The sequence below is a fragment of the Musca autumnalis genome, unplaced genomic scaffold (genome assembly GCF_047663935.1).
Source record: "Musca autumnalis isolate F117 unplaced genomic scaffold, ASM4766393v1 scaffold_1, whole genome shotgun sequence".
NCBI lineage: Eukaryota > Metazoa > Arthropoda > Insecta > Diptera > Muscidae > Musca > Musca autumnalis.
Genome location: NW_027411644.1, coordinates 253,450,301 through 253,463,794, shown reverse-complemented (window position 1 = coordinate 253,463,794; position 13,494 = coordinate 253,450,301). Strand labels below are relative to the sequence as shown.

At 37.1% G+C, this 13,494-nt stretch overlaps 2 protein-coding genes across 4 annotated transcripts in view; one reads left to right on the top strand and one right to left on the bottom strand.

Annotated features, from left to right (window-relative positions):
* Positions 1–13,494, top strand: part of Doa (CDC like kinase darkener of apricot) — a 470,031-nt gene that overhangs the window by 1,852 nt on the left and 454,685 nt on the right. The window lies entirely within an intron of this gene.
* Positions 8,710–13,494, bottom strand: part of Gip (hydroxypyruvate isomerase-like protein Gip) — a 53,166-nt gene continuing 48,381 nt past the window's right edge. Inside the window, exons 1-2 of one of the 2 annotated variants that reach the window (XM_073960771.1) lie at positions 9,891–10,009; positions 8,710–9,838 (exon numbers count right to left, since the gene is read on the bottom strand). In XM_073960771.1, coding sequence (XP_073816872.1) covers positions 8,852–9,637 — 786 coding nt within the window. In that variant the 5' untranslated portion in view covers positions 9,638–9,838; positions 9,891–10,009 and the 3' untranslated portion in view covers positions 8,710–8,851. Of the gene's footprint in view, positions 9,839–9,890; positions 10,010–13,494 lie in introns of those variants that run through there. The other variant, XM_073960772.1, reaches the window with a different exon arrangement.

Here is a 13,494-nt window from a genome sequence, read left to right as displayed (position 1 = left end):
AGCGTTTATCCCTCTGGTCATTACCGAGGGCCGAATGCCACAACTCATGATGTGCATTAAAGTCCCCTAACACCAGTCTGTTATGACCTTCCAAAAGCGGGGCAATGTTAGGCCTATAACCCATTAATCGTCGGGATGTATGCACACACCTTATTGTATGTACGAATCATTAGAGCCTGGCTCAAGCTAGGTCTGTAGACTGGTGCAACAGGAATACTAGTCTCCAACCTCCACTTATTTGCCGATTCATAAAGTCCACTATTTCCTTGATTTTACCTTGAAGCTGCAATTCATCTGCAAAAACTATGCATCCAGGTGTTGAAACTGCAACGACCTGTCTTAAGAGTTGCATGTGCGTTTGCTGTTGGGGTCATTGCGGGATTTCCTCCTGTTATTTGCTGCTTTTAAAACAGAACAAGTAAAAAAGTATCAGCCGACAGAGATATACCCTCAGCCTGTGTATATTGAAACAATTTTTTTCCAAAAAACGTATGTATTTAGGGGGTTTTAAAAATTTTGGGTGTTTGAGCCGACAAAAATTGGCAGCAAATACAAGTTGCTACAACAAAAATCAAAGTGATTCGAGAGCAGGTCCTAAACTGAACTTTTCCGAAATTTGATGTGGGAAGTAACAGAAGGAGTGGACTGATTGAGTCCATATTGGAGCCTCATTCGATTCTGGTAGAAATTTCACGATGTGCAAAGTATGGACCAAATCGGTTACGTCCTTTAAGCAGATACAGTTCGTGGTTCATGCGACGTCGATATTCACCGTCAACGCAAATTGGTCCGTAGATCTTTCGAAGATTTTATACCCTCCACCATAGTATGGAGGGTATATTAAGTTTGTTTTTCCGTTTGTAACGCATTGAAATACTCATTTGCGACCCTATAAAGTATATATATTCTTGATCAGGGTAAAATTCTAAGTCGATCTGAGCACGTCCGTCCGTCCGTCCGTCTGTGGTAATCACTCTAGCATCCACAAAAATGGAGATAGGACGCTGAAATTTTGGGAAAATGCGTCTTTTGTTTGCAGGCAGGTCAAGTTCGATGATGGGCTATATCGGTCCACGTTTTGGTATAGCCCCCATATAACGGTACCCCCCGATTTACGGTATTTTGACGTTTTTAGCTACATTTTCAGACCGATTTGGCTATAATTTGACATTTAGGGTTCTTAAGTGTCAATAAACATATATAACACAACTTGTGGACATAGGTCCACGTTTTGGTATAGCCCCCATATAACGGCACCCCCCGATTTGCGGTATTTTGACGTTTTTAGCTACATTTTTAGACCGATTTAGCTATAATTTGACATTTAGGGTTCATAAGTATCAATAAACTTATATATCAAAAGTTGTGGACATAGGTCCACGTTTTGGTATAGCCCCCATATAACGGTACCCCCCGATATACGGTATTTTGACGTTTTTAGCTACATTATCAGACCGATGTAGCTATAATTTGACATTTATGATTCTTAAGTGTTAATAAACTTATATATTAGAAGATGTGGACATAGGTCCACGTTTTGGTATAGCCCCCATATAACGGTGCCCACCCGATTTACGGTATTTTGACGTTTTTAGATACATTTTCAGACCGATTTAGCTATAATTTGACATTTAGGGTTCTTAAGTGTCAATAAACTTATTTAACAAAACTTGTGGACATAGGTCCACGTTTTGGTATAGCCCCCATATAACGGTACCCCCCGATTTGCGGTATTTTGACGTTTTTAGCTACATTTTTAGACCGATTTAGCTATAATTTGACATTTAGGGTTCTTAGAAATCAGTAACCCTCCGTTGGACACCAGAGTCTGGCCAGGCCTTTTTCATTTTATTTGGCATTTTAAACTGCGTTACGATAAAGCTATGAACCTGAGATTCCGGGTAGGTTCATAAAATTTTCTTACCTTTCAAATGAAGGAAAAATTAAGTCAAAAGGATCACCAGAAAAGGAGCTACAAGGATTTTTTGACATACATATCACATTCGTAACACATGAGTCTGGCCAGACCCCATCCATTTTTTATTGAAAAATTTCAAAATTTTTCTTAAATTTTGATTTTTTCCTACATTATTTGACAAAATGAATACCCTTTTACGAAATTTATCGCATTACACCGTACCATGTGTTCAAAATTGCACATAAAAAGGTATCAAAAGGCAGGATATAGGTTTGAAATCAATAATGTACCACAACCTAAAAAAATCCCTTGCAAATAGGGTTACACTTGTATTCTAGACAATAATACACATAACTGGACTAATAAAATCCATTACTTAGCTTTTCTGCTCTTTTTGTGGGTTGGATTGGTTCAAATATAGGATTCCCTATATGCATTACAAGAAAATTCTTAGGATATATGCCTTTATTTACCTCTTGATATCATCGTTATTGCACTGCAATAAGCTGTAAAGTTATAAAATAGACACTCTTCATTCTAAATAATATGCTAAAATAAAATATAGTGCTTCAAAATGAATTATAAATGGGATTTTCGAGCATAGAGACAAGAAAACTACGAATTTTTTACTTCATAGACATATGTCCGGTTTTACTAACTTAATAATATCATTTAAACTTATAGTTCTTCCCCATGTTTTTTGACAAATAACGATTACTTATTAAAGATTAGTGCCCTTTAAACATATTCTACAACTTTTTTATGAAAATGTTAATTAAGTTTACTAAAAAAATATAAATAATTGTATGGGTCTGGTCAGACTCATGTGTTACGAATGTGACAAACAATATAGGTGTCCAACGAAGGGGTAAACTTATATAACAAAAGTTGTGGACATAGGTCCACGTTTTGGTATAGCCCCCATATAACGGTACCCCCCGATATACGGTATTTTGACGTTTTTAGCTACATTATCAGACCGATGTAGCTATAATTTGACATTTATGATTCTTAAGTGTTAATAAACTTATATATTAGAAGATGTGGACATAGGTCCACGTTTTGGTATAGCCCCCATATAACGGTACCCCCCGATTTACGGTATTTTGACGGTTTTAGCTACATTTTCAGACCGACTCACTGTGGGCGAAATTCAAATCTAGCGGAGCAAAAGTCCGAAAACTGACCTTATGTTATATGGAAATAATTAATGTCGTCCTATTCTAAACATCTTGCGGCACCCGAAAACAATAAACAAATTTGTATTTTATTGTAGTTGGCTGTTATAGCGGTACATACATTGGGAGTTTTTATTCGTGATTGCTAAATCGACTTTTTTGGTATTTGTTTTGATCGTCAAAAATTGTGGGAAAAATTAAAGTAAAGAGTGCATAATTGAATTTTTTTCAACAGTTTGGATGTGCTGCTTTAAAAAGAAAGTGATTGCAAAATTATTTACTGTTGTAAATATTCAAAAAAATAATCTTTAATTATTAAGACACAACTTTTCGTCTTTAAGTATCTTATATAAAGTACAACTAACCGGGGATAACCGGGGATCACTTCCGAATATTGTTTTTCTTAAAATACATACTCCGAGGTAATTACTCCGAAAATTCCGACTGCTACTATTTGCAACTCTTCATTTTATCGCCATTTTATTTTGAAGTAAAAAAGTCGTTTAGTTTGGATATCATTACATGGAACCTATACCAAAACGTGAAGCTATGCCTCCACTTCTTTTGGGAGAAGTTTTTTTGGCCACTGGTTACCCTAAATGCCAAAATACAGCTAAGTCGGTCAGAAAAATTTGTTAAAAACTTTAAAATAACTAAAATCGGACAATACCTATGTATGGAGGCTAAACCAAACGTGGATCTATGTCCCCAATTTTTGTGGAGAAGTTTTTTGACCTCACGGAATCCGAAATGACAAAATACAGTTGATTCGGCCAGAAAATTTAGCAAAGTTATTCAAAACGCCGAAAATCGGGCGGTACCGTTATATGGGATCTACACCAAAATGTGGGCCAATATAGACCATATTCCATAACATGGGGCCTACGGTCATAAAAAACATATGATTAAAATTTCAAGAGTCTATCTTAACTAGTTTAAAAGTTATTAATTTTTCCCTGCTAGATTTGGATTTCACCCACAGTGCGACTTAGCTATATTTTGACATATGGGGTTCTTAAGTGTCAATAAACATATATAATAAAAGTTGTGGACATAGGTCCACGTTTTGGTATAGCCCCCCATATAACGGTACCCCCCGATTTGCGGTATTTTGACGTTTGTAGCTACATTTTCAGACCGATTTAGCTATAATTTGACATTTAGGGTTCTTAAATGTCAATAAACTTATATAACAAAAGTTGTGGACATAGGTCCACGTTTTGGTATAGCCCCCATATAACGGTACCCCCCGATTTACGGTATTTTGACGGTTTTTGCTACATTTTCAGACCGATTTAGCTATAATTTGACGTTTAGGGATCTTAAGTATCAATAAACTTATACAACAAAAGTTGTGGACATATGTCCACGTTTTGGTATAGCGCCCTTATAACGGTACCTCCCGATTTACGGTATTTTGACGTTTTTAGCTACATTTTCAGACCGATATAGCTATAATTTGACATTTAGGGTTCTTAAGTGTAACTAAACTTATATAACAAAAGTTGTGGACCTAGGTCCACGTTTTGGTATAGCCCCCATATAAAGGTACCCCCGATTTACGGCATTTTGACGTTTTTATCTACATTTTCAGACCGATTTAGCTATCAATTGACATTTAGGGTTCTTAAATGTCAATAAACATTTATAACTAGTGGACATAGGTCCATGTTTTGGAATAGCCCCCATATAACGTTACCGCCCGATTTCAGGTATTTTGAGAATTTTACCTACAAGTTTTAACCGAATTATCTGTAATTTGAACATTTGACATTTGAAATTCTTAGTGGTCACCACACCTCTCCACCAAAAATTGTCAAGAAAGTCCCCATATAACGGTACCTTCCGATTTTCAGTAATTTGATGATTTTACCTACAATATAAAACCGAACTAGCAGTAATTTGACATTTGAAGTTCTTAGTGGTCACAACACCTCTCCATCAAAAATTGTCAACATAGGTCCATGTTCGGATATAGCTCCCATGTAACGGTACCTCCCAATTTTCAGTAATTTGGCAATTTTAGCTACAATTTTTAACAGAACTAACTGTAGTTTGACATTTGAAGGTTGTAGTGGTCACCACACATCTGCATCAACAATTTTCAACATAGCCCCAATATAACGATACTTCCCGATTTTCGGTACTTTGAGGATTTTACTTAAAATGTTTAACCGAACGTAGGTCCATGTTTTTGTATAGCCACAAAACAAACCTCCCGATTTTCCGTACCTTAGCTTTATTTTTGGACGAACTTTCTGTAATTTGTTCATTTAAGTTCATATTTTCGTATAGCCCAGATACCTCCGAACTAGCTGTTAATGACATTTGAAGTTCCCACGTTATGTACCGATTTTCGATATTTTGAGGATTCTAGATAAATTTTTTAACCGAATTAGGAGCTATTTGGCATTAAAGGCTCCCATCAAAAACTGTCAACATAGGCCCATGTTTTATTATAACCCCTATATAACAGTACCTCCCAATTTCTAGCCCACCAAAAATTGTCAACAGTTAGATATAGGCACCATAAAAAAGGACCTCCCGAATGAAGCATTTTATGTACATTATCTGACATTTTAACGTACTCACTTAAAGTTGGGGACAGGAATGAATATTTTATGGTGGAGGGTATGAAAAGTTCGGCCTGGCCGAACTTAATGCTTTTTTACTTGTTTTTTCTCTCAAACACACCAAGCACTGCCATGTCTGCTTGCGCAAGTACCCAGGCTTCGGAGCCATACATCAGCACGGGTAGTATCAGTGTTTTGTAGAGCGTTATTTTTGTTTGACGAGATGTGGCTTTGTTTCTAAACTGCTTACTTAAACCAAACTAGCATCTGTTGGCCAATACAATTCTTCTTTTTATTTCACAACTGATGTCGTTTTTTGTGTTTACGGAGGTGCCGAGGTAGACAAAGTCTTTTACTACCTCAATATTATAGGAACCAACTTCCACTGTCGGTCCGAGCTCAATGGACGCATTGCGCGTCGACACCATCAACTTGGTCTTCTCACCGTTTACCGCCAGAACCACTTTAGCAGATTCTCCTTCGACCTTTATAAAGGTATTAGTTACTTCTTTTACTGATCGGCCCACGATGTCTATATCATCAGCATAAGCAAGTAACATGTGACTATTGGTGTAGATTGTGCCACTTCTTTTGACGTTTGCCTCTCGTATAACCTTTTCCAGCAGGATGTTGAAGAGATCACATGAAAGGCTGTCTCCTTGTCTGAAACCTCTTTTGGTACCAAACTCTTCGGAGAGGTTCTTTCCTATTTTAACTGAGGACCTCGTGTCAGTCAAAGTCATTTTACAAAGCCGGATGAGCTTTGCGGGGATACCAAATTCAGACATGGCTTGGAATACCTTTGAACTCAGCGGGCTGTCGAAGGCTGCTTTATAATCGACAAAAAGGTGGTAGGTGTCGATCTGCACTTCTTGGGTCTTCTCCAGGATTTGCCGCAGAGTAAATATCTGGTCAATGGTGGACTTGCCAGGTCTAAAGCCGCATTGGTATGGTCCAATTATCTCGAATTGACTCTTTAGTAGAATTTTCGGACTTCATTCTAGCTCCTGTACATCTCGATTTTTTCACACTCCCGCTTTTCCGTCTCTCTCTTTTTCCTGCGGAAAAGACGTTTCTCCTCTCTCCTTTTCTCCCTGTATTTTTCTCGTGCGCTAGGCGTTGCTACGGATTGTAAAGTAGCCCTATATGCCGCATTTTTCTCTTCGGTGGCAGCACGACACTCCTGATCATACCATGGATTCCTTGGTGGAGGTCTCTGGTATCCAAGTATCGATTTTGCGGCTGTTTGCATGGAGTGGGCAATACTTTGCCATTGCGCTGATATATTATCGGGATGAGGAGTGCTTTGATTAAGCAACTGGGCTAGTTGAGTGGAATATGCTGTGGCTATCTGTTGTGATTGCAGCTTACCGATGTCTAACTTTCGTGTTGTGTCTGTTCGTACTTTGTTTGCTACGTTTTAGCGGGTGCGTACCTTTGCTGCAACAAGGTAGTGGTCCGAATCAATGTTTGCGCCTCGGAACGATCGTACATCCAACACGCTCGATGAATGTCTTCCATCTATCACAACATGACCAATTTGATTTCTCGTTTTCTGATCTGGAGACAGCCAGGTGCCCTTATGAATATCGAGATGATTAAATCTGGTACTGCTAACTACCATGTTTTTTGCAGCTGCAAAGTCTATCAGCCTCATACCATTGTCAGATGTTTCACTGTGGAGACTGAATTTCCTGACTGTTGGGCCATATATATTCTCCTTTCCAATTTTGGCATTAAAATCGCCTAGAATGATTTTAATGTCATGGGCAGGGCAACGGTCATATGTTTCTTCTAAGCGCTCGTAAAATATATCTCTGGTCTGTTCGTCATTTTCTTCAGTGGGAGCATGAGCGCAAATAAAGCTAATATTGAAGAATTTTACTTTTATTCGAATTGCAGCAAGTCTTTCATTCACTGGGGTGAAGCTGGATACAAGATGTTTTAGTCTCCGACTAACTACGAATCCGCAACGAAACTCATGCTTTACGTCATGGCAGCTATAATACAGTGCCTCACCTTTAGGTGTTGTTGTGACGCCTTTCCCAATCCATCGTATTTCCTGTATGGCAGTAATATCGGCCTTGTACTTTTCAAGTACGTCTGCCAATGCGAAGACTGCACCTTCTCTATAAAGAGTGCGAACATTCCAGGTGCAGATCATGGTATTTAAAACGTTTGCGGGGTTCGACAACTTTAGAGGGGTTTGTTTTTCTTTTCTTTCGTTTTTTCATAGTAGGCTGTTTTTTCTAGGGAAGGGTTACTAACCCGATGCCCAAACCCAAGTTTTTAACGTTCTTATGGGTGAACGCGCGGCACATGTTAGCTCACTACCTTTAACGTGTGTTAAAGGCAGTTCCCCATGTTATGACTAGACCGCGGAATTCTATGCAAATGTATGTATGTATGGATAGGATGGTCGTAGAGAAAATCTGACTAGACAGAAACTCGTTTTATTATATGTAGCCCCCATAAAACGAAATTTGGTATTAAGTCTCCGTTGGGGGTATAAAAGTTTCCACCTGAAATTTGTCGGTATAGATCCACGTTTTCATATAGACCCCATAGAAGCATATCTCCCGGTTTCCGGTATTTTGAAGGTTGTGGCCTCAATATCCCTACGAAATGGGTGAAATTTGTTATTAGGTCTTCCTTGGCGCTATACAATTTTCACCTGAAATTTCTCGATAGATGTCCATGTCTTCATATTGACCCCATAGAAGGGTACCTCCCGATTTCCGGTATTTTGAAGGTTGTGGCCTTAATATATCCCGCCGAAATGGCTGAAAGTTGGTATTAAGTCTTCCTTGGAGGTAAACAAAAATTTTTTTCGGTTTAGGTTCACATTTACACTTCTCAATTTTATTGACTTGTCTCAAGAGAATTTTAAACAGAAAAGTTGTACATACAGACATTTTTGTACCTATTACGAGTATTGAAATATTTGTTGCATAAGAATTTATGTAAAAGGCATAAATTTTGTATATGCAAATAGCATTTTTTTGGCCCGTATATAAAACAATTTTAATCAGTTTCAACATTTTTGATTATAATTTGCTCGACTTTTTATTAAATTTCCTTCTAAATTGCTAACACTAACAAAGATTAATATAACAATAAGATGTACATACATATATTTATACAAAATATTTACATCTTTTTTAAATTACCATAAAATTCCTTTAAAGATGTACACTATATTTGTTCAACCATTTAAGGCCATCGGTGGTATTTGTCTTGGGTTTATATTCACAACCAATCCAATCATCATAATTAAGCCTTTCGATTAATTTAAAAACATAACGATAATCCAATTCACCATCTTGATCGGGTTCATGACGATGCGGTACTTGGGCAATTTGTATATGACCAATATGTTTTGATAGTTCAGCAAATCCATTTGCCAGATCACCTCTAATCAGTTGTCTGTGAAAGATGTCCATAAGAATTTTCAGATTATCGCTGTTGACTTCATTCAAAACGCTTACAGCCAAATCGTAACAATTCATAAAGTAAGAAGGTACGGAATATTTATTAATTGGCTCAATAACACCAACAATATTTTCTTGGGCCAAAGTGTTGGCAGCATACTTTAAATTTGCAATATAAGTTGCCAAATGTTCTTCACGGGAATGTTCACCCACAAGACCGGACATTATATGTATTTTTGTACATTGCAATTGTTTGGCCAATTGTATGGTTTCATTTAAATGCTCTTGAAAATGCTCTTCAGCTCCTGGAATACTTGTGGCACCCAATTGTAATTCATTTGAGCCCAATGCAATGTTTAGTAGGGAAACATGTATACCGGTTTCTTCTTTTGCCTTCACCACGGCCGATTCTTCTGACCTTGGATAGGGTATTTCAACAGCACGAAATCCTGCCTTGTGGGCCAAGGAAATTCTTTCGGCAATAGTGCGTGCCTCTGTAAAGAGGAAGTTTAAATTTGCTGCAAATTTAAGAACCATTTTTTTTCTCTCTGCTTCACTTGGTCGCCACTTGATGTGATTTTCTTTAAAGAAATTGCTGTATTACAGTGCAAGTTGTACTTGTCTTCAGCTTATCTCTACTTGTTGTTTACTTTCAAGTGTTTTAATGTTGTATTTCTCAGTTGTCTTTCATAGAGGTCATTCAAGTTTATGTTTGTTGACAACTTCTTTGTATTTTCTCTAAAAGTAGAAAGACAATTATTTGGGTTTTTATTTCTACTGAATTTTATACAAAATGTTTGTTATATTTTTTGTTTTATTTGCAATAAACAAATTCTGGTTATTGCAATTCTTTAATATGTAAACTGATTTGCGTGAGATAAATGGAATGGAACACTCAACCGTATGACTGCATTTCTCATAGAGTTGCCATTCATTTAAAAACAATCGGTGCATACTTGTAGTGTAAAGTAGCCACTTTATTTTTGTTATCAATTAGCTGGGAGATTTTCATAGAGTTTATGTCCGTTTTTTTTGCGAGCGTTGGCTTGTTGTCCAAAAGTGTAACCGAACAAGTAAAAAAGTATGAGTCGGCTTAGCCGGCAGAGATATACCCTCAGATCGAATGTATTTAGGGTCTTTTCAGAATTTTGTGGCACTTTTTGGACATTTGAACTTGCCGACAAAAATGTGGATTAAGATTAAAGTTCAAAAAATTTGCGGAGGAGGGAATGGACCGACATAGTGCATTACGGAAGTGGATCTTCTTTTGAGAGTCATATCTTTTCGATAGATATCGCGGCCACTAGTCATTTCAGTGGGCTATCGTACACCCGTTGGACAAGTATGCCAGGAAACATGCACTTGTCCACGAAAAACATAACATGGCTGTAAACAGGACCACAAAGAATATCATTGGTATAAATTTCCAAAAGATCTCCGAACAGACCCTAAACTGCACTTGGACACAAATGTTGAACTTTTTTGGGGGAGGTATCCTAGGGAGAGGATCGATATGGACCATTTTAGTAGTTAAACTAAGTTCGGACAAAATACGACGAAGGCCAAATTTTGGACCAAATCGGTTTATCAGTTTGAGAGTTATTGTGCTCTCCAGCTACTACATATCGTCGGTGTCATGCTTAAGTGTTAAATACGCCATTTGCCTGATTCGAGAAAAACTCAAGTTAATGTTTAAGGCCATACATGATAAAAATGGTGCAATAATCCAATACTTTAAGAGCTCAGTTCTACTTAACTAAACTCATAGAATATTTCAGTAGTTTAATTTAGTCAGATATCTGTGATAGTCTAGAAGTTATGGCAAATTTTTATAATTGCAAAAAGTTTCTGAATTATTCCATGGAATCTTTTTTTCATGTTTTTGGCAGCTTGTGTCACATGGAACACGTTTTGTCACATTTCAACCAAAACACTTTTTATCAATCGTGCTCCACCTCCCTTATATGAAGTGCTACTGTGGAGTTTAAAAATCAGGACTTTAAATGAAACATTTATTTTTCTCATATAAATACAATAAGGACCATTATTATAGGTTTATTAAAACATTTATTTAAGGGATTTCCCCCACTTATAACTATTTTTTTGTGGTAAAAATTTCGATCGGACAAAACGGATTTATATTTTGCATTTCTAAGGTAACATAAAACATTTAAACGCGATTTTCTTATAATACCATTTTTGTAGTCGGTTAGCTTCAAGTCGAATGGACGTTTTTGTGTATATTTTTGTGGACTTACATCAAAATTTTGTCTTTATACTATGGATTTTTAGTTTAAACGGTTGATATATTCTCGTTTTCATATAACAATACAATATTCAACAATATTTGGATTTAGAAACTATTATTCTTCAGTTTTTAAACCAAGTCCTTTAAAACAATTTGTTCCATACGCCACACTTTTCCGTAACTTGACACAAATGGGCAATTTTTTGTTCCAAACGGCATCATTTTTGGTGCGGAACAATTCGTTTTTGTCTCTTTTTGTTCAATACGCCAAACGACATGGATATGGAACTAAAAAGTTCAAAGTTGTTTTGTTCCATACGACAGGCTTTATGGATATGGAACAAAACGACATGATTTTTTGGGTCACAAAGCGGATATGGAACATACTGGCATCTGAATATCTCAGAAACTATAAGAGATAGAGAAAAACCGACAAAAAAATCTGAAAGAGCATGGTTCGAATCCTTGTAAAGTACCTTTATCTCAAAATGTCTAAAATGGCGTATGGAACACATAAGCATGACACCGACGATATGGTGGCGATTGAAAGTTGCTTAAACAGAAATCAAAGTTAGTGAAGAGCAGGTCTTAAAGTAAACTTATCCGAAATTTTGTGTGGGAGGTACCCGAGGGAATGGACAAATATAAAATATAGTCCATATTCAAACCTGATCTATATATGGTAGATATATTAGGATGCGTAAAGTATGGACCAAATCGGTCCTTCCCTTCAAGAGTTATCGTGCGCACAATTTTTCCGAACATTTTTGAACTTTTGTGGGGGTGGTACCGGAAGGAGTGGACCGATATAACCCGTCATCGAACTTAAACTAAGTTTGGACAAAATATTGCGAAAGCCAAATTTTGGGCCAAATCGGTTCATCCGTTCGAGAGTTATCGTGCGCACCAGCCCGAAAGACAGACGGACGGACATTGCTTAATCGACTCCAAATTGTCTGAAACACATTTCGTCCAAACATACTTGGGGTCTAAAACCATTATTTCGATGAGGCTCATTTTGCCCGTATGAAAGTGTATATACCCTCGTTAGCATAAATGCTGAGGGTATAAAAATGGATAATTGAATAATGGGGTTATAGAGGAGGGAGCAAAAAATCTCTCAAACATTCTCTCAAACACATTATCACAGTTTTGTCTTTTTGGGACAAGTCCATACTTCCTGACATATGCATCTTTGAAGTTCCGAAAAGTACCTGGTTCATAAATTGGCATTTTTAACGGATAATGCTAATAATTGTTCCATCAACATCCCATACGGGACAAGGGAGACTTCTCTCATATCAATGAATGCACCCCGATTCATATTAGCTCAATGATATGGGACCTACTGTTTATTGCCGAACGGCATGTGTTAAGACACCACTTTGCAGAGAAGTTTTACATGGCTGAAATACTCAGAAAATGTCGCCAACGTTACTGAGGGGTATTTTGCTACCGTTGAAAATGTTTGATGTTGCTTGGCTGGGGAATCGAACATACGACCTTCTGTGTGCAAGGCGGGTGTGCTTACCATTGCACCCACAATAATGCTAATATGTTATATAATACCATTGTAAAGCTTACGTAATACACTATTACACTGTGCAACACTGAAAATGCAAACAACTTCTAGTGGGTATTTTCTGAAAGTACATATTGAGACTACAAACCCCTTTGTTGGGTTTCGTGTTTTTAGATCGGGTTTGGATTTTATGGCCTCATCTATACCGGGTTAAAACGGCAATTTTTTCGATTGATCCAGGCTTTATCTCAGAAACTAATAAGAATTTTGTTTTGCGGTCTTCAACAATATTGTAGTCCTAGAGTAGTAGAACTTAAGTGTCAAATAGACTACCTAGGAAAAATCGCAACTAGCGCATCAAAAGTGATAAAATATATAGAAGTTTACATAATTTCTAGAATCATGGTCAGTTACAGCCAAACTATTGAGAATAGAACCAAGTAACCTTTCGCAAAAAATTTCCAAATAATGTGCTTAGCAATTCTTCAGAACATTCTGAAACTGTAAAACACGTATTTCATGTTGTTTAGGCGGGATTTAATATCATACTTTTTACAAAACATATTTCAAACAACGTGCACACAGGCTGTTTGTTCTCATATTTGAAATTTCAATGTATTGTTT